General features: G+C 37.7%; 3 protein-coding genes and 1 long non-coding RNA gene across 4 annotated transcripts in view; 2 read left to right on the top strand and 2 right to left on the bottom strand.

The window, feature by feature from the left end:
- Nucleotides 1-14,219, bottom strand: part of LOC129743955 (bridge-like lipid transfer protein family member 3B) — a 55,277-nt gene extending 41,058 nt beyond the window's left edge. The window contains 1 exon segment of the mRNA XM_055736204.1: nucleotides 13,761-14,219. Coding sequence (XP_055592179.1) covers nucleotides 13,761-13,804 — 44 coding nt within the window. The 5' untranslated portion in view covers nucleotides 13,805-14,219.
- Nucleotides 14,220-14,642: 423 nt separating this feature from the next.
- On the top strand, nucleotides 14,643-16,053 carry LOC129747557 (ribonuclease H1-like). The gene is made up of 4 exons (XM_055741836.1): nucleotides 14,643-14,835; nucleotides 14,918-15,143; nucleotides 15,205-15,509; nucleotides 15,571-16,053. The coding sequence occupies exons 1-4, from the start codon at nucleotides 14,750-14,752 to the stop codon at nucleotides 15,944-15,946; spliced, it is 993 nt and encodes a 330-aa protein (XP_055597811.1). The 5' UTR covers nucleotides 14,643-14,749; the 3' UTR covers nucleotides 15,947-16,053.
- LOC129747556 (ribonuclease 3-like) lies at nucleotides 15,985-20,677 on the bottom strand. Its single transcript, XM_055741834.1, has 3 exons — nucleotides 19,947-20,677; nucleotides 19,308-19,888; nucleotides 15,985-18,972 (listed from the first exon to the last, which is right to left on the bottom strand). The coding sequence occupies exons 1-3, from the start codon at nucleotides 20,589-20,591 to the stop codon at nucleotides 16,092-16,094; spliced, it is 4,107 nt and encodes a 1,368-aa protein (XP_055597809.1). The 5' UTR covers nucleotides 20,592-20,677; the 3' UTR covers nucleotides 15,985-16,091.
- Nucleotides 20,678-21,328: 651 nt separating this feature from the next.
- LOC129743197 (uncharacterized) lies at nucleotides 21,329-22,684 on the top strand. Its single transcript, XR_008736592.1, has 3 exons — nucleotides 21,329-21,506; nucleotides 22,435-22,525; nucleotides 22,581-22,684. It is a non-coding gene; the product is annotated as an uncharacterized LOC129743197 (long non-coding RNA).
- Nucleotides 22,685-24,750: the final 2,066 nt, after the last annotated feature.

Raw genomic sequence — 24,750 nt, forward strand, 5'->3', positions numbered from 1 at the left:
TCTTCTACAGATCCGATCATTCTGATCTCAGCCGTGACTAGATATGGAGCCGATTTATACGCGTGTTTTATTCTCTGCCGAAAACTCTGATTCCATTGGTTTTATAACAAGTGTTTTATTAAATTGTGAACGATAAAGAGGACATAACAGTGATCTGAGATTTCATTTAGGATTATCACTAGGCTTTTTTTTTAATTTTTATTAAGTCATTTTCTGAGTCAGTTCTGACTGTTTTAAAAAAGGAAAATTTTTTGGATTTTAAAAAATCAAGGGGAATCGTGGCCACCAAACCCAAATTGACAAAATAACATGGAAAGCTTATGAGTTGACCCAAAAGGGTAGTTTCATAACTCATATCGTTATTTTAAACAATTTCATATGATGAAATAGAGAAGACAGTTGGGTATGATTCAAAAGTTTCGAAAATAGAAAAATTGACATAATATTTTACATAACTTTTCATTTGACGTAAGAAAACATTACAGATGTTGCGTTTGAATGACTTTTTGATTATTCATGACAAATTCCTTTTCCACGTGAAAGAGCAAGACAAAACTGAGACAATAAGCATATGAGCACATTTTTGTTATGAAGTACAGGTTTCCCACCGATGCAATTTTTTGGTGCTTGTTTATTTAGGTAAGTAAATTAAATTTAGCTAGTTACACAAAAGAAGCATATCTCGCGTGAGCTTTCATTACGTCGAATGAAACAAAATTTGAAAAACTGAGATATTCACTAAAAAAGCTTCATTATAACATTATCTACCTATGTGATTGATAAAACAATCAATTTAAACCCTTTTAATATATAAAATTTAAGACTTCCAAAATGACGAATGAAACAAAACCTTGATTACCAATTTCAATGTTGCTTACGTCCCTTCTTCCAAACGGCGAATGTACAGAGGAAGAAAAACCTAGCACATTCGCTACGGATTCCATGAGCAAAAAAGTGTATACAGGTAGAGGTTATCAGAATATCAACCTGGCAATGAATATTATTTCAGATTCTTGTTTTCAAGCGTTCTTAAATCGATACTCAAGCAGGCTTTCGAACGCTGTAAAATAATGCAGCAAGGAAAAGAAACCGAACAGCAGCAGTAGCAGCAAACCTAACAACTAACAGCAGCAGGCTAAACGGCAGCAGCATCACCCAATCACCCGATTCACACTTTTATTACGCATTCACTAATAAATTTACCGCTACACACGACAACTCACTAAGTTAACATTCACTATGCCAAGAAAATTTAAAATTTACCGGTAATTACCTCGGAAACATTTGGGCGTAAGTGCAAATTGAACGAATCAAAGGACGAATGAGACAAATTTCCCCTCCAGCTGATCGGCAACAGAAAGCTGATCAGCAGCAGCGAGCTGGTTTGACCGATGGCGCACCCGATTCACACATTTCATTATGCATTTACTCACCAATTTACCGCTACACTAGATATTTCACTTATTAAACAGCCACTATGCCGAGAAAATTGAAAATTTCCCATAGAATTTGCATCAGAAACATTTGGGCGTAAGTGCAAGTTGAAGGAATCAAAGGACGAAAGAAAAGAGACGAATGAAACAAATTTCCCCTCCAATGACGAATGTGTTCAGACGTATGAACGATTTATGTTTGAATATGTCGTATGTTCCTATATGATTAAAAAATAGCTCTAAAAATTGCAAAAAATTAAATTCATAATGTGGAACATCTGACACAATTAGTTTCCATGAATATTGCGTATTTTTTAAGGGTTATCGGCTAAGGAATAAAAATAGGATTTGAAAAACACTCTTCAAATTTCAGAAGCGTTTTTCTCGGTTCGGTGTTTCTGTTTCATTCGACGTAATGAAAGCTCACGCGAGATATGATGCATGCATAAGTCAACAACATATAGAAAAATATGCTTACTCAAAGTGACGACGATGACAGTTGGATTGAGAATTTTATCTCAAGACACAGCTGAGATATTTAGAGTGGTTCAAGTTTCCCCATGGCGCACGTTACCCCACTTTCTCCTACTATTTAAAATTTGTCGATGAATTTTGATAAACAAATTTTTGTTTAAATTTTGTTTCTAGTTTTTTTTTTTTGAGTATTTTTTGGGTTTTAACAAAATTTGCCCGGATATTTCCCGAATTTTGGGTCGTCAATTTTGAAATCAAGGCCCGGATTTAGCCAGGTTTTTATATAAATTTGCTCGTATTTGTTCTGTCCGGATACGTAATTTATTTTCATCAGTAAACAACCAGTAAAGTAAAAAATACAGCGCAGATAAAGAGAATCAAATGATCAACTGAAGAAAAGCCAAATATGGGACAGCTTTACGGGTACAGTAAGGTTTTTTTTTACACTGATATACGTACCGCGTAAAAACAACCGTGTTAATTCCCGAAAACCGTGTAAAAAAAACCGTGTTAATTCCCGAAAACCGTGTAAAAAAAGACCATTCGAATTCTGCAGCTTTGAAGTTCTGACACTTAAGACCTGAGACCTGAGACTTGAGACATAAGACCTGGACTTGAAAATGTAGACTAGAGACATGAGACCTGAGACTTTAGACATGACACCTGAGACCTAAGTCCAGGGACCTGAGATCTGAGACATGAAACCTGAGACTTGAAGAATGAGACCATAGACATGGGACATTAGACCTGAGACCTGAGACTAGAAACCTAAGACATAAAACACGAGACCTGATACCTGAGACATGGGACATGAGACCTGAGACATGAGACTTGAGACTTAAGACATGACACCTGAGACCTGAGACCTGAGACATGAGACAAGAGGCATGAGACATGAGATATGAGACCTGAGACCTGAGACATGAGACATGAGACATAAGACATGAGACCTGAGGTATGAGACAAGAGCCATGAAAGATTAGACCTGAGACATGAGACTTTAGACCTGAGACAAGCTACTAGTGTTATTACCGCGAAAAATTATATAAGCTTCGATTACAACTTGCGACCCCTCTAGTGAAAGGGTTTGACTTGTAGGTGACGAAAAACAGTGTCGCGAAATCGCTAGTCCAAGCTACTAGTGTTAGTATCGCGAAAAATTAGTTTAGCTCCAATTTCAACTTTCGACCAGTCAAGTGAAAGGGTTTCACTTGTAGATGACGAAAAATAGTGTCGCGACTTCGCTAGTACAAGCTACTAGGATTAGTATCGCGAGAAATTAGTTAAGCTCCGATTTAGACTTGCGACCCCTCTAGTGAAAGGGTTTGACTTGTAGATGATGAAAAATAGAGTTGCGATTTCGCTAGTACAAGCTACTAGTGTTAGTACCGCGAGAAATTAGTTAAGCTCCGATTTCAACTTTCGACCCGTCAAGTGAAAGGGATTGACTTCTTGGTGATGTTGGTTACAGGGGGTAATCTTGAGAATCCGGGGAATTGAATAGTATTTAAAGTGTATTTTTTATATTTGGTATCACGTTTTGTTTTAATAACTGGCAAAATAAATCAAAAAGCGCAAGCAGAAGCTGCAGCACCCAGCTGAAAATTGAGTAAAATCATCATTCTAGAGAGCTCTGAGAGCTGTGAGCCCGTGCGTTTTTTGATTGTTTGAAAACTTGAACAAGATGCTACAAATTATCGAAAATTTTTATCAAACATCGCATTCTTTGAAAAATTTGCGGTTAATGAAAATATAACTTCAAAATTTTTATCCATCCAATCATGAATTTTTATGATTTCAGCTAGTAGAATTTGGTACAGTGTTTTTCACCCCTAAATGTTTCTTGAACCCTCATGCTTTTTTCCATAAAAACATTTATGGTTCAAAACATATAAAATTTAATTCGAACAAAGCCAAAAACTACTGCAATTGGTGCTTCATGCATTACGACATTACAAATACATCACAACTGGTGGAACCAATATTTTTTCTGACTACCTCAATTTTATGTGCAATCAACTTTAAAACTTTTTTGTACAAACGGTATGATTATCTGCGGAAATAATGTGTTTAAAGGCCATTGAAGTTGAAAACTGTTGCATGATGCACCAGATGCACCAGACGGTATCTCTGTTTAAAAGACATACGTTGTCTATGCCGATTTAGGCTTTGTAGACTGAATTAATTACGTTGAAAATTTAAGATTAACATTTAACTCCAATACCGAGATGGGAATCGAACCCATGCCATCAGTGGACCAGCGATTACCGTCTTACCACGCTAACCACTCGACCAGCGAGACGTATCTCACAACTAACCTTGAGTTCTGTTTGCTTCAAACACTTTAACTTGATTGGTCGCAGATTGAAATCGGAAATGAAACTTCTTTCTACCGGTAATAACACTAGTAGCTTGTACAAGCGAACTCGCGACACTATTTTTCATCACCTAAAAGTCAAACCCTTTCATTTGACCGGTCGAAAGTTGAAATCGGAGCTAGACTAATTTCTCGTGGTACTAACACTAGTAGCTTGTACTAACGAAGTCGCGACACTATTTTTCGTCATCTACAAGTCAAACCCTTTCATTTGACCTGTCGAAAGTTGAAATCGGAGCTAAACTAATTTCTCGTGGTACTAACACTAGTAGCTTGTACTAGCGAAGTCACGACACTATTTTTCGTCAACTACAAGTCAAACCCTTTCATTTGACCGGTCGAAAGCTGAAATCGGAGCTAAACTAATTTCTCGTGGTACTAACACTAGTAGCTTGTACTAGCGAAGTCGCGACACTATTTTTCGTCAACTACAAGTCAAACCCTTTTACTAGAGGGGTCGCAGGTTGAAATCAGAGCTTAACTAATTTCTCGCGGTACTAATCCTAGTAGCTTGTACTAGCGAAGTCGTGACATTGTTTTTCGTCATCTGCAAGTCAAACCCTTTCATTAGAGGGGTCGCAAGTATAAATCGGAGTTTAACTAGTTTTCGCGGTACTAACACTAGTAGCTTGTACTAGCGAAGTCGCGACACTATTTTTCGTCATCTACAAGTCAAAACCTTTCATTAGAGGGGTCGCATGTAGAAATCGGAGCTAAACTTGTTTCTCGCGGTACTAATTCTAGTAGCTTGTCTCCGGTCTCAGGTCCAAAGTCTCATGTCTCAGGTCTCAGGTCTCATGTTTCATGGCTCTTGTCTCTTGCCTCAGGTCTCATGTGTCATGTCTCATGTCTCAAGTCTCATGTCTCATGTCTCATGTCTCAGGTCTAAAGTCTCATGTTTCATGGCTCTTGTCTCATGCCTCAGGTCTCAGGTCTCAGGTCTCATGTCTCAAGTCTCATGTCTCAAGTCTAATATCCCTTGTCGCAGCTTCCAGGTCTCAGGTCTCATGTCTAATTTCTAATGTTTCATGTCTCAGGTCTCATGTCTCATGTCTCATGTCTCAGGTCTCAGGTCTCAGGTCTCAGGTCTCAAGTCTCAGGTCTCAGGTCTCAGGTCCCAGGCCTTAGGTCTCATGTATCATGTTCTTAGTCTAAGAGATAAGATTTTCCCAACTTCAAAAAGATTCTAAGTGTTTTCCTTTGAAAAGGACTTAGAATATTTTCTCTCAAAAACCGTGTTAATTCGCGAAAACCGTGTAAAAAAAAACCGTGTTAATTCCCGAAAACCGTGTAAAAAAAGCCGTGTAAAAAAAAACCGCGTAAAAAAAACCGTGTAAAAAAAACCTAGGTGTACATTTAATACGCATGCGGAATATACTCGCAAGGCTTTCACATCATTATTTACTCCTCTGCATCAACAACTTCAAAAGCAAAAAAGCATTGGACGAAATTCTACAACAATTATATTAATATCTGTGAAGAAAGAAATAGAAGAAAGTTTCAACCGAGAAATCCACGAAAGTTTATAAAAATCTTCAAATCCGTTTTTCTCGGTTCGTTGTTTTTGCATATGGGACAGACTTGCCGGCAGCGGCAGTGTACTTGGGTACCATAAATGTTTCTATGAATGTTTAGCACCCTTTTTCCCGGCTTCACCATTTTTAACATAACTCGAACACTATTCGCAAGCAAATGGAACCAAATAATATGGCACAGAAGCGTGAATACGAGAAATATTTTAATGAGGCTCTCATACAATTTTATTGCATAACTATTGGAGAAAATGGAACCAAATTTGGCATGGAAGGGTATTTGAGTGCGAAAAAGGTTTCTTTTGATATTTGGTTCCACTCCCTTCTGCCAGCAGAAGGGCTCCTTTAGAATTTTTTGCATAACTTGAGAACTAATTAAGCAAATGGAACCAAATTCAGAATAGAAGAGCATGTGATACGAGAAATGTCTATGTAATTATTTGAAATCCCTTTATTCTTCCATTGGAGATATAGGAAGAGAGGAGAGAGGCTCCCATTCAAGTTTTTTTTTGACAACAGGAGAACTTATCCAAGCAATGGAAATTCAATTGATCCCTAAAATAGTTTAGCTCTATTATTGGCAATTAGTTGGGGTAGGACAGGGTACCAAACGAGCGGATAACTGATATACACACTCATCTGGCGCAACCCCTTATAGTATAGTTTTGACCCGTTATCGGAAAAGACTGGGTTAACTCCTTTTTCATGTAATGCCCTTGTACCCTTTATAGTGTATACAGCATGTACGTCAAACAGAGGTGAAAATTAGTAATGTAAACATGTAAAATCTACACATTATTTTGGAAGCCCGCTTTGCATGGCGATGTCAGCCCTTTGATGTTAGCCCTTTAAAGTGTCAGAAGGATGGAAAGAAAATAATAAAAATAAAACTGATTTTAAATTTCTTTATTCATGCTGGTCATTAATTTATTTTCATGCTGGTGTTATAAAATATAGGTTTTAGCGATTCCATTTCAACAACTCACTTTTTAACTCAAACACAACTTTTAAACTTATTCCTTGATCCACAATGCAAACCGTATATACCATCACTATCGGATAGAATGATAAGTTAGAAGACTACCCTTTATTTAGTAAGCCAGGTTTTCTAAATAATGTGTAAAATTGACTCGATGAAACGACACTTTTTTTGACAGATCTCGGCTGTTCGCAATAATGGGTCAATTTTACAAGTTTAAGGTGTTGCGCCAAATGAGTGTGTACAATATATTGTTTGTTCAAGCCAGCCAGAGTATCGTGGCAATTTTTGATTCATGAGCAGGGGTGCCAAGTGGTTTTGATAAAAATCAGGACACCGCAATGATAAAAATCAGGATTTATCAGGACACCACTAAATTGATGAAAATAACATCCAGCTCTGCTTAGATTGCATAACTATAGGCGAAATTCAGGTGCTGAAGACGCCTAAAGTTATGCAACTACAGCGAGAAGAACTTTCTATGTCCTGAAGTTAACAACGAAAAACACTATTTAAATATCATTTGAACCAAAGATTACACTAGTTTACAAAATTTTAAAAAAATCGTGAACTTGATTAACTGACCAACATTTTTCATGTAAAATCGGGCGCTGAATCGGAAAATGAAATTCAAAAAAATCTCAGTAGAACCGTTTTTAAGTTATGCTCCGAATATGAAATTTCGAAAAAAATAAAAAAGTTCTTGTACTTAGATTAAAATATCTCGGACGGCATAGCAGTAATTTGAAATCCCTCTTTTGCATATTGAAGGTGAATAAGTTTTCTATCGATCATCTGAACACTGTTTTTGCGTTTGACCAACAGTATTGCTGATATTAGTGACTTTATGAGAAAAAAGATTATAAAAAACCCATTTTTTTAGAGAAAATTTTGTTTTAACGAATGTTTAAGACTCAATGGTAGCATTTAAAAAATCTGATTTTCTTTTGCGCTTAAATGTCAATTTAAAACAAAGATTTCAAGTTGTTATTTATCAAAATCGGTTGAAAATTGAAGAAGTTATGGCTACTTTACCATAATTGAAATTTTTGGAGTTTTTAATAACTTAACGAACCGCAGTACACTTATCATAGTATAGGAAGAATGAAACATGATAAATCTCACTCGCTCCAAGTCAAAATTATTTATTAGCTTACCAAAAGGTCACATGCCAAGTTTCAGAAAGATCTGACCATAGGAAGGTATTGCTTAAGTCTCAAACCTGAATAAAATTTTGAGGTATTTTGCCCGGAAGGAACGAAAAATACTGGTTTTTCATCAATAACTTTTTTCATAACTAGCTGATTGTTTTTTTATGGTTGATTTTCTTAAAGCCTAAATTAAGACAAATATTTCACCCGAAGACTGTAACTCGATTGGATTTGAAACAGAAAAGTTATTGCGGTTCAAAGGCCGCAAATTTTGTCCAACACGCAATGAGTACTTTTTACGCATTGCGTTTTATACGAAAATTTTCGACCAAAATACAATCTTTGAACCGCAATAACTTTTCTGTTTTAAATCCAATCGAGTTACAGTCTTCGGGTGAAATATTTGTCTCAGTTTAGGCTTCAAGAAAATCAACCATAAAAAACAATCAGCTAGTGATGAAAAAAGTTATTGATGAAAAACCAGTATTTTTCGTTCCTTCCGGGCAAAATACCTCAAAACTTTATTCACGTTTGAGACTTAAGCAACCCCTCGCTATTGTCAGAACTTCCTGAAACTTGGCATGTGACCTTATGGTAAGCTAATAAATAGTTTTGACTTGGAGCGAGTGAGATTTATCATGTTTCATTCTTCCTATACTATGATAAGTGTACTGCGATTCGTTAAATTATTAAAAACTCCAAAAATTTCAGTTATGGTAAAGTAGCCATTACTTCTTCAATTTTCAACCGATTTTGATAAATAACAACTTGAAATCTTTGTTTTAAATTGCCATTTAAGCGCAAAAGAAAATCAGATTTTTTAAATGCTACCATCGAGTCTAAAACATTCGTTGAAACAAAATTTTCTCTAAAAAAATGGGTTTTTTATAATTTTTTTTCTCATAAAGTCACTGATATCAACAATACTGTTGGTCAAACGCAAAAACAGTGTTCATATGATCGATAGAAAACTTATTCACCTTCAATATGCAAAAGAGGGATTTCAAATTACTGTTATGCCGTCTGAGATATTTTAATCTAAGTACAAGAACTTTTTTAATTTTTTCGAAATTTCATATTTGGAGCATAACTCAAAAACGGTTCTACTGAGATTTTTTTGAATTTCATTTTCGGATTCAGCGCCCGATTTCACATAAGAATTGACCCTCAGTTTATTGAGTTCAAAAATGCTGTAAACTAGTGTTATCATCGGTTAAATTAGTTTAACCACAGAAACTCTGTGGTTTAACTATTTTATAGAAGATTTGTTTGATTTTCTCACCATTTTACAATAAATTTATTTAAAGTTTAGATATTTTTCAAAAATCAGGACAAATCAGGACATTTTAAAGGTCATTTTTCAAGAATCAGGACAATTCTAGCGTTTTTGAAAAATCAGGACGGCCTCTCAAAAATCAGGACAAATCCTGAAAAATCAGGACACCTGACACCCCTGTTCATGAGTAGGTACTAGTGAACCTTCATATAAGAGAAGCGACATCTGATCCCTCTTAAAATAAAATATGTGGTAACATCGCCGAAATCTTGGACAAAAAAATCCCCAGCACTGTTTTCTGGCTCAATGTTCAAGCTCTAAAGTGAATGCTCCTTCAATCCAACAAAACAACATTGAACTCGATGCCCGAAGGAGCGCGATAAACGGTATGAATGACTTGAATTTCGTTAATAATCAGATAGTTTTCTTACTAGCAACACGATTCGCCAAAGCATTGAAAAAAATTGCCCCTAATCATAAATTCTTATGACCAGCTTTAAAATTATCTGTTCGAACTATAACAACAATCACAATACCTTCCTTGGCTGAGTTTTCAATAAGAAAAGTAAAAGCTCTGCGACAAAATGCTCGGATCGATTGGAATCGATTTTGACAGTTCTTTTGTATCGATTGGAATTTTTATTTTGAGATGTCGCTTCTCTTACATGTAGGTTCACTAGTAGGTACTTTCTCATAGTGAACCTACATATAAGAGAAGCGACGTCTGAAACACAAAATTCCAATCGATACAAAAGAACTGTCAAAATCGATTCCAATCGATCCGAGCATTTGTCGCAGATCTTTTACCTTTCTTATTGAAAACTCAATCAAAGAAGGTATTGTGATTGTTGTTATAGTTCAAACAAATAATTTTAAAGCTGGTCATATAAATTTATGATAAGGTGCAATTTTTTTCAATGCTTTGGTGAATCGTGTTCCTAGTAAAAAACTATCTGCTTGTTAACGAAATTCAAGTCATTCATACCGTTTATCGCGATCCTTTGGGCATCGAGTTTAATGTTGTTTTGTTGGATTGAAGGAGCGTTCACTTTAGAGCTTGAACATTGAGCCAGAAAACAGTGCTGAGGATTGTTTTGTTCAAGATTTTGGCGATGTTGCCACATACTTTATTTTAAAAGGGATCAGATGTCGCTTCTCTTATATGAAGGTTCACTACTTTCTCAGGGTTCTTTATATGTTTATAATAGTTTGAAGGGAATAAGACGAATAAGATGAATCAAAGGACTTGGTAGGCTGTGGAAGAACGAAACGGACGCTTTTTTCTGACAGTGAAACTGCAGTTCCGAAAATTGGAAATTTATGAAGTTTTCAAAGAAGTTATTGAAGATCGAAACTTATGATTCGAATTATCTGAAGAAGCGAATCCGATAGTCTCCCCAACATCACCTGATCCATCTGAGCCAAGAATTTTCAACACCTTCGGCAAGTGTCAAACATCGGCCCCTCCGTAGGTGCAAGTAACGTTAGCGAAGGTTTTAACAGCAGTTGAAGCCATTTCTGTGCCCTGGATCGTTCGAGATCAACATTTCCTTTGCTTTGGTGAGCCCGTTCTAACTTTATATGTGATTTCTGCTTATATTTATTTCGTTAATCTAAAAATGGTTCCCTCGTTATCATGATTTGGGAAACCTGGGGAACACTGTTTCAGATTGAACGGGATTGTCTTGTAGGATTTTTTAGTGAATTTGTGCAAGTTTTATGAGATAGAAATTATAAAAGTTACTTGATCACGTTAAATTAAGTGTAAATTTGCAAAATGTAGGAAAAATTTCCTGTACATTCGTAATGCACTGAAAATTTCATTTTCGGAATTTGGTCTTAGGATGACGCGATAACGAAAAATGTCTCAAAATTTTTGGATAGTGAAGCGTTAGGAAAGTTTTAATGCATATATCTTCGTTATGATAGCTAATCTTCAAAAAATTGTACATCCTAGATTTTTTTTTTCTTCAAATTTTCTCTTGGTTTTATTTATTGGGAGACCTTTTTTTTCTCTTAACATTTTATGAAACATTTAACACAATCTAATATCCCTTTTTCCTTAAAAACACAATTTTTTTTTAGCTGTTAGTTAGTTAAAAGGCTAAAAATTTCGTAGAAGTACGTAACGATGTTTTTCACAATCAGCGCAAACAAGTTGGTGGAGTTTAGGTGTCAAATATAGTTTGTTGATTTAAAAATCCAATTCAGTAAGTTTCGTGTGATTATTTGATAATACTTCTTTAAATTATTAGTTTTAATTTTTTTTAATTTCATTTGCTGATATTACTAAAACAAGAAATGAAAAATCAATGGAATGTTGAATATCGCAAGCTGAAATTTTTGGAAACTTGCATCATTTTTTGTACTCAGTGTGAGTGCGTATTGATGTTTTCGTATTATATTCGTATGTGGTCGTGATATTTAACATCAGCCTGTTATTTTTCCCTAAAAATGTTTTTAATGAATGATTTGTTTTAATTTTTAAGTTTTACTAACTAAATATTAGAAAAGTATTCATAAAAAGAAATAAGTCGTTAATGTAAATAATGATTTCTTTCTTTTATTCAACATGATAATATTAAAAAGTTTATTCGTAAAGTTTGAACAAAAGCTGGTTTCATGTAATATGCAGTGTTTAGTTTAATATTTCTATCTTAAAATACATAACATAAACATAAAAATAAATTTTACAACGAATTCAAAGATTCAACTTTGAAACACATTTCCACTCCGTTTACCTCAAATGTATAGAATAACCTTGAATATAATTTGAAACTAGCATGCCATTTGGCCTGCCTTCGACCAGACCGAACTAAGCGCCATTAGAAAATTTAAAAACAACTGAAACTTAATCTCGAGTTACTCATATCCTAGATCGCAAAACCGAATACAAATGATTTAATGGAATTCCGTGAATTTTGAAATATTGATTCTAGCTCATTAACATCTAAGATTTTGTTCGTAGATGAAAATATTTGCACATGAAGTTCAAGTGTCTCTTAAAAATGCTGATGGCGTTCAGTTCGGTCTGGTCGAATCCCGACCCAAACAAAAGTTAAAATTTTATGTTAAATATATTTACAAGTGACTTTCTCACCGCAAAGTTCATTTGGGTCTGAATGACCGGATGATAAGAACAACTAAATTCAACAATAAGATAGGATAGTATTAACCTTTAAAATAATTAAAGAAAACAAATTACTTGACATAACTCACAAGAGAACAAGTTATTCATTTCCTTGCATAGTAATCACGAACTGTGACAGCTTACATAAAATGATTCAGAAAAATGAAACAAAAGGATCTAGTTAAAACAGTACATGTACCAGTTGTGTTGCATAGTTAGAGCTCTTTTGTTTGGTAAATATTTTCAATCAAACTCATCACCAACACTGGTCAAAAGTGTTTCCTGATCATATCCTTTTCCCCCCATCCTCAAAAAAATTGTTTTGCTAGGATGCAGAGGTGACCTCGGTCCTAAAGCATGAATTTATTTTCTATCATCCCTTTCTCTTATTTTCCTCTATCCATTGACTACTAGGACGTGGCCGGCGCCGTTATTGATGTTTAAAGAGAGAGCATCAGTTTTGTTCATTGTGAATGTGTGTCAATCCCAGACACCGTTCTTTTGACCTCTGGACAAAATTGATCTCCTCGGTCAATCACGGAGTAGCAACCATTGGCGATGTGGAATTCGTTCTACTGAGCCACGCCTGCGATCATGAAATTCGAAATGTATTTCTATAGTAACGATTCTGATCATAAAAAAAGTAAATCAAAAAATCCTACGAAGTTATCAGCTGATGAGTTGATAAGAATGATTAATTTTGATCATAGAATATTTCATTGTGCATTTCGAGTTCAATGATTTGAGGTGGATGTGAGTAGTCAATCAAGCTAAGCTAAGCTAATAAGACGAATAAGATGAATCAAACCTGTCTCAAGCCAGTGATAACGGACATAAGCCACTGGTGGGTTTTCATACATACTTATGTACATACATACAGGTTTACTAACAGCATTACTTATATATGTATATCGTCAATTTTTTTTAAATTACTATGACATAAAAAATTATACGATTACATTATTAAAAATATGACTCACGATCATTCTAGCAAATTCATTTAATTACTCCCTATGAACATTATCTGAGACTTGGGTACTTGGGACATCTGTAAACTAATCGCGACACGATTCGCTTCAATGAGCATGAATGGTGGGTGGGTGCAAAGACTGAGGAATCGATGGAGTACAAAATCCAAGTTTCAAGCATGTATATGTCGCTTGAATCATGAGCCTAGGCTTTTCTTTTAAATGTTACTCTTACACATGATAACAGGAGACATCTTATCAGTAATTTTGACCGCTCGTTGCTACTAAATTAACCTGCCAGATGTTAAGAACACTCAACGAGCCACCTCTCCTTCCTGTTTTATGTGTGTCTACTCTTTCGAGGAGGAAAAAATAATATGACATTCCATTAAAGGGAGCAGCCCCCATCGTGAATCGTGAGGACTTTTTCTGTCACTTACCGTGAGAGATGCTTCAGCAATTGATTTTTGATGATCGATACCATTGTTTCCTATGGACATTCCTCTTCAGCGCCGTAAAAACCTTTGTTTAATTCGCGTTTCCCAGCGAACTGATAGCACTAAACTATAGCTTAACGCATTTAACAAGACGGATCCCTTCCCTGAACATTCGCCGGAGCAAAAAACACCTTCACCTTCAACCCGTGCACAAGAAAAAATAAAGCTCCGCACCGTTCCCTTCCGTAATTTTTTTCTTCTCTTTACACAACTTATCACGGACAATTACATCGATTAATGGAAGCACGCCATCCGAACGTCTGGCGAATTACACTAATATTGCAGCTGATTTTGAACAGTAAATTTCCTTTATTTTACGGGGCACGACATCACGAAATAATCGAATAAAATCACTCCGCTAAAGACTTCCTATCGAATACGCGTAGCATACGTCCGCACTGATTAAAAAGCAAATCTGCTATGAACGCGCTCCGCGATTGAAAAAGAAAATTTTTGACGTTTCTCTCATCATATTAATACACGCTGCCGTTTATTTAGTCTGTAATGGCTTTAAAACAACAACAATACGTTTACCCATTTTAAATCAATAATGAAGAAATAATAATAAATAATCGGATCATAAAAAGATGTTATAATTAGTCATAAAGAAATTTTTTCTATGTCTCTCAAAAACCCCAGGCAGTTGCCCATCATTTTTTTTTATGATGGCTCTTTACCCAATCGATGGGTTTTAAATAGTCATTTTGATTGCAGAGCTCGCTGAATACTTTTAAATTTCTTTTTCAACGTGTTTAAAAAGCTTTTTAAATTTGAGTTTTCTTATGTCATCGTTTAACATTGTTCAAAATATCTCAGAAAGTGTTTACATCAGCTGGGTGCAGAATCGAATAAAAGTTCGATCAGAAAGAATTTCATTTTTGTGCTTTCTAATTTCGTCGGTTGGTTTCCATTTCGTGGTCGGTTGATCGCTCATGATCTCAGCTTTCCGTCAGCTATTCCGAAATATGCCTTTCTATGCCGTTGCCAAAGGTAGAACGGTTGGTGTTTTCCTAACATGGTAAGCAAAACAAAACTTGATCCCAAACAAAATTTAATCCTGTAAAAATACTTCCAAATATTGATTATTTGTTATTTCGTAGGCCCGAATGCCAACGACAGGTAAATGGATTTCATGGTGCAAAGTTTAAGAAATTTGCTACCAGACAGCAGGCCGAGGGTTTTATACGAACTCATAATGGGGATTCGGAAGACGGAAGTAGCAGCAGCAGTTTAACTTCCGCATCCTCTGACAGTGCCAGCAACTCATCGGTTGATTCACAGGACTCACATCCCTCGATTCCGCCCGTAGATTCCGTTAGGGTGTTGGTGAGAAATGCCTGACTCGAACGGTTATTTAAATTATTTAATCATTTCAAACTTTTTCCAGATTGACAATTACGACGAAATAAATGCAGCATGCTCCAGAATTGAAAGTTTAAAGCGGGAACTAGACGAGCTACGAGGATCTTCGGTAGCGGCTGGTACAAGCAATAGCGGCCCTAGACCGGCGAAAAGATTAAAGGGGGAAAGTCTTCCAAAACCAGTCACCAAAATGCAGAAATACGGTAGGTACAGCTTCCTGGAGGACGATGAAGGATACGTTCATGTCTATACAGACGGTTCATGTGAGGGAAACGGAACGGCAGCAGCTTGTGCCGGTTTGGGAGTTTACTTCGGCGAAGGACATGCTCTGTAAGTGACCACTAAATTAAAAGCTTTCACAAAAAACAGTTTTTCTCTTCTGACTTTTCAGAAACGTTTCAAAACCGGTTAGCGGGAGACCAACCAATAATTGTGGTGAAATTCAAGCCGCGTCGCTTGCAGTTCGTTTGGCCAAAGAAAACGGTGTTAAAAGACTGATGATCAATACCGATTCCAAATTTCTGATCGATTCCATCACCAAATGGGTCAAAGGCTGGAAGAGGAACAACTGGAAACTGGCCACGGGAAAGCCGGTGAAAAATGAGATTGACTTCAAGGAACTAGACCGGGAGCTGGCAGACAATAAGATAGAGGTTAAGTGGAACCACGTCGACGCACATTGTGGCATTCTAGGAAACGAGAGGGCCGATGCTTTGGCACGGGAAGGCTCCGCGATGTATCGTGAACAGAAAAACTCTCGTCGATAGTAAGTTTTTAAATTCAAATTAACAGTGGTATGTGATTTGTTAATGTGTTGACAAAACATTCTTTACTAAGCCTTAGTTTTAATATACTTTTCTGATAACTCACTAAACAAATTTACTTTCAAGAACTTTTCACAATTCCTTAAGATTACTCTGTCTCGCCAGATTCCAGGTCCGAAGAGAAATCATCGGCACCTTCAATTTTGATGGCATTTGAAACATTGATTGAAGCTAAGGTACTTTCTTCATCACTCACATCAGACATAAGGTTATCAGCTTCAGTTTTGATTTCTACTGGTTTATCGTTGAAATCTTCTTCGGATTCTGAGATGGTTTCCAGCTGCAATTTATTGTCGCCGCCAGTTTCGACATCGTCATCATCACCATCTTCATCCGACAGAGAGTCATACTGAGCCACCAAACTGGTAACGGGTTTTGACTTTTCAGTATTTTCCTTCTTGACAAGTTTTTTTGTCCGCGATGATTTCACTGACTCAACTTCGTCATCGGAATCATTTTTCACTTGCTGGTATTGTTTCGGGAGTTTAGGCGATTCAGGAACGCACCTTCGCCGACGACGATTTGAGGAATCATTGTTAGAGGAAGATTCAGAATCGCTGGAATGGCCATAACGTGACTGATCGTCTCCAGGATCTGCAGAAGATCGACGCACTTTTTGTCTCTTCAAACTTTGGGCTATGACTCGCTTCTGATGATCTAACTGAGGGAACAGATCTTTGGAATTTTCTAGCGCCTTTTTAGCTGCGTTCATTTCGGCCTGCTGAATGCTATGTCCACTAGAACAAGCCAATCGCTTCCCGCGGAAATAGACGGCCACCGTATAAACTCGAGTATTGGTCGGTCCATTGCATTCAATCACTTTGTAGATCGGAATGTCCGGTTCACCACCATCCATTGTACGAAGGGTCAAACAGCACTGTTGAAGTTTCGATTTCGGATCGTTCCAGTCTTGATTCATGATAAAGTCCTGCAACCTTGGGAATAGGCATACATGACAGAACATTTCGCAATGCTCGAGACCTTTGTCGACGTAAAGCGCTCCAAGGAAAGCTTCCAGCAGATCAGCACGGTCCTTGGTTTTCAAATCTGCTTTCGGATTTGAATATACAGCATAACCTGTCATACCCAAATCATCACAAACCACCGCTTGAGTTCGATTGTTGACTAGGGAACTTCTCAGCAGAGACAAATGACCTTCATGATGTTCTGGAAAATGCCGATAGAGATATTCGGAACATATCAGCTGGAGAACTGTATCACCAAGAAATTCCAACCTTTGGTTAGATCCCAAGGTAAGGTTGGTGAATCCAATCGATCTATCGGTAAATGCTCTCGCTAGCAGCCGTATGTGATTGAATGTAACTCCGATCGATTCCTCAAATTTGGTTAAAGTCTTCAGCATTTCGTACGAGTCAATGTGGTGCCTATCACCGGTTGGTTCCTGTTCCTGCAGTGGGTGTGGTGGATAGTTTACCCAGATATTGCGCAAATTTAAATCCTCATGGAACAGAGCATAGGCAAAGACTCGATCAGCAGTTTCAATGGCACCGTCTAAAAGTAAAGCTCCCATCAAAGCTTCGAAACAATTGGCCAATGCGTGTCGCAACTCCAGCTCGTGGCACAAATCAGATCCGTGAGCATACAACATGAACTCTTCTAAATGCAAAGTCTTTGCCAGCACCGCCAAATGTTGATTCTGAACAATCGCTGCACGATATGTTGCGAGACCACCTTCTTCCAAGTCCGGAAACATGTGAAACAAATGAATCGACGTGATGAACTCAACCACTGCATCCCCCAGAAATTCCAAACGTTCGTTGTGAGTTATTTTACTGTCTGTTTCATGTTCTTTGCCAAAACGAGACATAATACTGATCAAAGTATTAATACCCCGCTTGCGAGTGTTCATAAAATGTATCTTCCTATCTCCGTATTCCGGCTGCCGAATGCCACAATTGGTCAAACTGTTTCGAGCGTGATCCGGATTGGTTCCAAAATTTTCCTTATACGAAGGGTGAGTCAATGCCAGCTGCAGTGTGTAACGGTTAGTAAACTTGTACTCGATAAAACTTTCCAAAACATCCAAAGACCGGTGGAATCGCAAATGCCCGGTCAACACCGGAATAACCATAGCGTGCTGAACCATATCGCACATGATCCCGGTTCGATGGAAACCTTTCGCACTGACAGCCACCGTTACGTTTCGCTTCATTCTTCCCTGGGTGCGCATTTCCAACAATCGATTCTCCTTTACCTCCAATTTTCGCTTATCGTCAAACGAAGGCTTCGACATGTTGGCAATCAAGTGTCGAAACTTGACGTACTCTCGCCAAGCCTTCTGATATTCCGGATTTCCTGCATAGCTCAACTGAGGTGGTCTTATCCCAAAATGTACTATAACTGGATGAACCAGCCCGTCATCGTCCTTCAAGTTAGCCGTTGGAACATCGCCCACATTCCTATCCAACTGATCAACCCGCACCGAGCAAGGTTTCATACCGGGATTTGTCACGACCATTCCCTTCACGTAATCCACGTAGTCCTGCCACTCGATCTGACTCATATCAGGCATTTCCGCCAAAATATCCGGTGCCACCAGTGGACCAGAATTATCCAACAAATATCGCAACACCTCACACATCGCCAGTACCTCTTTTCCATTGTCCGGCAAATCCCTCACAAACCGAGGCAAAAAATGGTAGCACTGACAGCTGTCCTCGATGCTGGCACCCGATGGATACACGCTAAAATCCACCAGTTCCAGCAGTTCTCGGAACAAAAACCGCTCGAACAAATCCAGCTCCCTGATGGTGAAATTCTCCGGCAGCTGCTCCTCGATGTACAGAATGGTGTACTCGATGTTAAACCGGATCACCTTACAGGTGGGCAGCTCCCCAATGGGCTGATGCGACAGCAGCGAGAAACCCTCGAACAAAAACTCGTGCTGATCGTGCTTAATGATTGTTGGAGTTTTCGTAAGGAAGTTTGTCGGCGGTGAAATCGTTATGCTGAAACGAATAGATTAAGTTAATTTTATGAAGAACTGTGCGGGGAGGTACATAGCACGTTTTATAAAAACTTCAACATCAATTATCGTTAAACAGGCCTAAGTACAGTTCAGAATTGCGATTAGAAATACTAAAGGGCAATTCTGATTTATATGTACATATAAACAAGAACAGATAAGGGATTGAAAACTCAAAATTTCAATTCTGGTGGCTTTTGAGCAACCTGTCATTTTTTTTCTTATCTTTTATTCGACTAGAATTTCGAGCCACTTCTTTTCAATTCTCCCCGTTTCTAAGGTCCCAACTCTAAAATGCAACAGCAACAATCAACTCACCGGTAATGGTACAGTTTGTCGGCATTGTTGCTACTGGGTAAGCACCGGGTGAAACCTGTTTCCCCAGGGTATTTACCATGCCGGATTCCGGTGCGTCTGGACCGTGCCGAACATCGACAGAGCGGCCCATCGTTCATCTCCCCGGGGTCGTTGAACCACAGATCCACATGCAGCCGGTAGGGATGCTTAATTTTGGCCGTCAACTCCTCCATGCTGCACTCCTCTTCGAAGTTCGGTTCATCGTCTGAGGAATCGGACGAAGAACACTTGTCGTTCTTGTGCCGACAGACGCGAACTTTGTGCTTTCTGGGCGGTGGCTGATAGGGTGGTTGGGTGGCGCGAACCTTTTCCGCCCGATTGATTAATTCACTCTCGAAGAGGGTGCATAAAGCCTCGGAACGTGGAGTGGCCTCTACAACTTTATCCGATACACGCCGATAGTACAGATCAGCCGGTGATGATCTGACCCAGCTTATTTTTTCCTCCGAGTTCATAAGCTCAGCCAATTTCCTGCTGATGTCTTCCGGGGTTTCGCAGTAATTCTTTCTCCAGTTGGACAGAATTGCCTCACGCTCGGAATCCTAAAAGGGCAATCAAATGAATTTTTTTCTTTATAAAACTAAGACCAAAAATCCTTACCGGTTTGAATCGCGAACTTCTGGGCAATCGCTCCTTTTGAGATTCGGTTCCGGTGTTCGTGGAATCCGGTTTTCGAGATTCCGATCGAACCGAAGACGATCGCACAGAACGATCACGATCTGGTTCCCGGGTGCGTTCTTTTTCGCGACTGCGAGGCCTTGGAACCGAATATCCCCGGCCACCATGACTTGGAACACGTTCCCCAGGCGGTGGCGAAGAACGACTGCGATATGTTGGGTCTCTACGATTACTCTCGGTGTATCGAGCTTCCGAGCCATACCTCATGTCCCGACGATCGTTCGAAACCGGGTTTCTGCTGGGATAATCGTAGTACCGCGAGGGCGCGGAAGAATAACTGGAATGTGTATAGTACGGGTCACCTCCGTAAGGTACAGGTGGATAGCGGGGATAACCATAGCCATCGTAGGGGACAGGTGACATAGGATATAGATTAATCGTGGGAGCAGGATGCGGTGGCCTAGTTCCCTGCCAATCGGGAGCAGGATAGTATTCACCTACTCCGGGTGGTTCCGTTCCCGGCGGAAGTGGATCAGAGTACGGCGCTCGCTGACTGTTGGCTGGAAACATTGGTCGGGGACGATAATTCGGATTGCTGTAACCGGTATTGGGTCTTGGATAGCTCATTTTTATTCACTTGGAACCGGAAAACTACGTATATAAAAAAGCATCGAAGAACGGAACGGAACAACACAATCCAAAATATTTTGAAAGTTTTACACGCTGAGGATAAAAAAAACAGTTGCTTTGTCTTTTTAAACCTACACACAAAATTTCTGAGCCTCAACTTAGCAAAAATTGGTCATTACTTTCCGTTAGCAAAATTTTTTTTTACTGTAGACTTAGCACTTTCTCATCGGATTGTGTGATTTGCTCAATATGAGTAAAAAGAACCCAATTGCTACTACTTTTAGTTATTTACAGTAGCATGGACTCAAACTTTTAGGTACATTTAGTCAGAGCTCGAACCGCGGTCGTTTTTTTGTTTTGTTTTCGTTTCAGGCCCTCCAGTTTATTTTGTCGGTCGGGATTTCGGAGCTGAAAAGTAGTTTGGTTTTGTGATTCCGGAACGAAATTCGTGGTATTACGGTTACAGTTCAAATTGTGTCCGGTTTGATGATTTGTAATTCTCAACGGTTGAGGAAAGGGACCGGAAAAAATCGATGGATGTAGCCATCAACAACCGCAAGTGGTTTCACTTCCTGGTCAACCAGCAGTGCCAGATGTACTGTTCCGCCAGATTTGAAAGTTCAATGCCCAAACAGGACTCGGCAAGGCATTTTCCACATCCCCGGTTTAAACGAGCTGATTTACGAAGGCGTCTATTGAATATCATGCCGCTTGGGAGAACGGAACACCGCAAAATGGAAAAAAATGAGAAAAGAAGTTGTAATTGATGATAATTTAATTTTTCCATCAACTGTTTTTTAGAAATTATTAGCAAAAAATTGCATCAAATGGAAGTCGTCTCATTATTCCTGCTGCCCAAGGGTTGGCATCGAACCTCATTCAGGCGTAAAAATAAAATAAGCATTTTTCTCGGTAAGTGTATTTTATTCTAAAATAGTTTCCCCTGATTCAAAATCGGAAACCAGATCAGATACCTTCTGGCAATTGAAATTTTCTGCAGCTGTTAGGCAGCCACATCTAATATTTTCGAACAATTAAATAGTGGGGATAGTAGTTAGATTGAATTTGAAAGAATCTACTTAAACGTTTTTTTACATTTCTTTAATTGATTGCTGTTGCCTAAATTTCGGAATTAAAGTTTAATATTGTGTGCTTAACCAAATGTTTTGCTTCGGTGAGTCAGTTTAAAAAAATGTCAAAATACTACAAACAAAACTTCCGAAGACGGTAGTGAAAAATATACATGAATTCTTATTTGCCTAAACAAAAAAAAACCTATTGAATAAGAAAAAACTATTTTTTTTTAATTTCCAGGCTGGAATGCTGCTACCTTTGTTAGTTGGCTCAATTTCATACTTCTCTGTAACTTAATCGAAGATCGAGAGAAGGGATCCGGAAGAAACATTTTAGCCTCTTGGCAATTTAGCCACCTTGCCGAATGAAATTCATAGACCGAAGATTTTTTTTTAAATTGCGCGCTGATGAGCTTTGTGCAACATTATCCCACCTTGGGAACAAAGACTGGTGCGTTCTTTGAGGATGGACTTCTTAATTTTAAAGTGGAAACGAGAAATTGAAAATGCCTTTTACGACCGAACTTCGTGACTTCGAAAGGTAATTAATTCTATAATCAACAAATTTCCATCATTATTATTCCAAATTTTTAAAGCAGTGCTTAATTTTATAGATGAAAAATAGTAATTATTAAGTAGGTAATAACAATCGTTGTTAAGTTTGAACTGGATTAGACTGCCCATTACAATTTCCACCATAACATAAAATAAAAGGATTTGAAAGAAACTTGATCACTTATGTTTTATTTATTTATTTTTTTTTTCAGATTTTGGTGATGGTCCTGAGTCCTCCTGGCTCCTGATAAGCTCGGTAAAGCGATGAGAAAGAAGTTGTAACTTTCAAAGTTGGACTTTATGGTAATGGCTTTTTCAACACATTTTTATTTCATAAACTGATAAACTTTTTTTTCAGAAATTTGTTTACAAACGATCATCTCGACATCTCGAAATCATTGACGGCAAAGAAGTTTCTGAAGTGAAAAAAATCCTCCGTGATTAAAATAAAACAAAAAATAGGAGCCAATTCTCAAAATCTTATTATTTGAAAAAAGAAAACCCATAAATTTAATATAATGAAATCTTAAATTTTACTCGAATTCTAGCAATTATGAAGAAAAAAAAATTACTAATATTCCAGCAAAGTTATTCCATTTACTAAAATATTAGTAAAAATTTAGTCCGGACACTTTTCGACTATTTTGCTAAAATTTTAGTAAAAAAAAATTGCTAATTTCATTGCTAACTTTTTAGCTGGTCAAATTTGAGCAAAATTTTGCTAATTTCCGGCCTCGAAAGTTTTGTGTGTACACACAAAACTTTCGGGGCTCCACTTAGCAAAATTTCGCTGTTACTTTCCGTTAGCAAAAATATTTTTTTACTGTTGAGTTAGCAGAAAGCTAAATTTACTTGATTTTAGCAATAAAATAGTGCATTTTGCTTGATTTTAGTAAAATGAAGTTTTTATAGCCGCTTTGTGCACAGTCAGCAGCCGTCGCGCCGGTTGGAGGAAAAATAACTAACTGACACGATTGCGCGCGCTTCCGAAAGTTCGATGCTAGTCGTTCTAGAGTGGTGACTAAGTTAAAAACAAAATACTAGCCAAATCTACACCGGATGCGTACAGGTAAGGGCCGATTATGAATTGTACAGATTTATCAATTTTTAAATTCAAAATTGTTTGTTTGTTTTTCTTTCTACCAGGTTAAAACTGAAACAAGAAACCCGCAAAAGACCGGAAATGAAGGGAACCACAACTGAAATTTGAACGAGCTGCTAGCCGGCACACTCCGGCGCATTCGTTGATGAAGATGGCTTGCACACAAAATTTTCGAGGTCAGAATTTAGCAAAAATTTGCTCAAATTTGACCAGCTAGAAACTTAGCAAAAAAATTAGCAATATTTTTGAACTATAATTTTAGCAAACGAGAAAAAAAGATAGCCGCCGCAATTTTTACTCAATTTTTTAGCAAAAACCGGAAAAAAAGATCGCCCGGATCTGAAATTTCAAAATTTATTGTTTTTTCTCTGGAGAATCAGGGAGAACGTTTGATTATGAAATAGAACTCACAAATTTACTTCACTTTCAATTTATTTTTAAATTTTTTTAAATTTAATTTCACGTTCGATCAACGGAAATTCCGGTTCCAGCGGGCGAAACTTCAAGCCATCTTCATCGACGAATGCACCAGAGTGTGTGCCGGATGCAGCTCGTTGAAATTCCAGCTGTGGTCCCCTTTATTTCTGGTCTGATGGGGGTTTTGTGTTGCAGTTGTAACCTGAAAGAAAAACAAACAATTTTGGATTTAAAAATCGGAAAATTTGTACAATTTATAATTCGCCCTTACCTGTACGCATCCGGTGTCGATTTGGTTAGTATTTTGTTGTTGACTTAGCCACCACTAGAACCACTAGCATCGAACTTTCGGAACCGCGCACAATCATGTCTGTTTGTTATTTTTCTTAAAACCCGCGGCGGCTGTTGTCTGTGCACAAAGCGGCTAGAAAACCTTTGTTTTGCTAAAGTCAAGCAAAATGAACTTTCTAATTGCTAAAATCAAGTAAATTTAGCTTTTTGCTAACTCAACAGTAAAAAAATATTTTTGCTAACGGAAAGTAACAGCGAAATTTTGCTAAGTGGAGCCCCGAAGGTTTTGTGTGTGGCATTTCGCTCGCCGAAAGATGCGTTTTCAGGATCAAAACTTCCGTTGTACGAAAAGTGTGAAATGAAATTCAAAAAAATGTGTGAAATAAATTGAAAGTAAAGGAAAATTTGTGTATTCTATTTCATAAGCAATCATTCTCACTGATTCTCCAGAGAAAAAAACTATAAATTTTAAAATTTCAGATCCGGGCAATCTTTTCCTCCGGTTTTTGCTAAAAATTTGAGTAAAAATTGCGGCGGCTAACTTTTTTCCTCGTTTGCTAAAAATATAGTTAAAAAATATTGCTAAATTGATTGCTAAGTTTCTAGCTGGTCAAATTTGAGCAAAATTTTGCTAAATTCCGGCCTCGAAAGTTTTGTGTGTACACACAAAACTTTCGGGGCTCCACTTAGCAAAATTTCGCTGTTACTTTCCGTGAGC

The sequence above is a fragment of the Uranotaenia lowii genome, chromosome 2, assembly GCF_029784155.1.
Source record: "Uranotaenia lowii strain MFRU-FL chromosome 2, ASM2978415v1, whole genome shotgun sequence".
Lineage (NCBI taxonomy): Eukaryota > Metazoa > Arthropoda > Insecta > Diptera > Culicidae > Uranotaenia > Uranotaenia lowii.

Excerpts from the sequence above, each read along its gene's own strand:
- LOC129747556 (XM_055741834.1), bottom strand. The coding sequence starts at position 20,591 with ATGAGCTATCCAAGACCCAATACCGGTTACAGCAATCCGAATTATCGT. Across the intron at positions 19,889-19,946 it reads GAAGTTCGCGATTCAAACCG|GATTCCGAGCGTGAGGCAAT; the intron begins GTAAGGATTTTT and ends TTGCCCTTTTAG. Across the intron at positions 18,973-19,307 it reads GACAAACTGTACCATTACCG|CATAACGATTTCACCGCCGA; the intron begins GTGAGTTGATTG and ends TATTCGTTTCAG.
- LOC129747557 (XM_055741836.1), top strand. The coding sequence starts at position 14,750 with ATGATCTCAGCTTTCCGTCAGCTATTCCGAAATATGCCTTTCTATGCC. Across the intron at positions 14,836-14,917 it reads GTTGGTGTTTTCCTAACATG|GCCCGAATGCCAACGACAGG; the intron begins GTAAGCAAAACA and ends GTTATTTCGTAG. Across the intron at positions 15,510-15,570 it reads TTCGGCGAAGGACATGCTCT|AAACGTTTCAAAACCGGTTA; the intron begins GTAAGTGACCAC and ends CTGACTTTTCAG.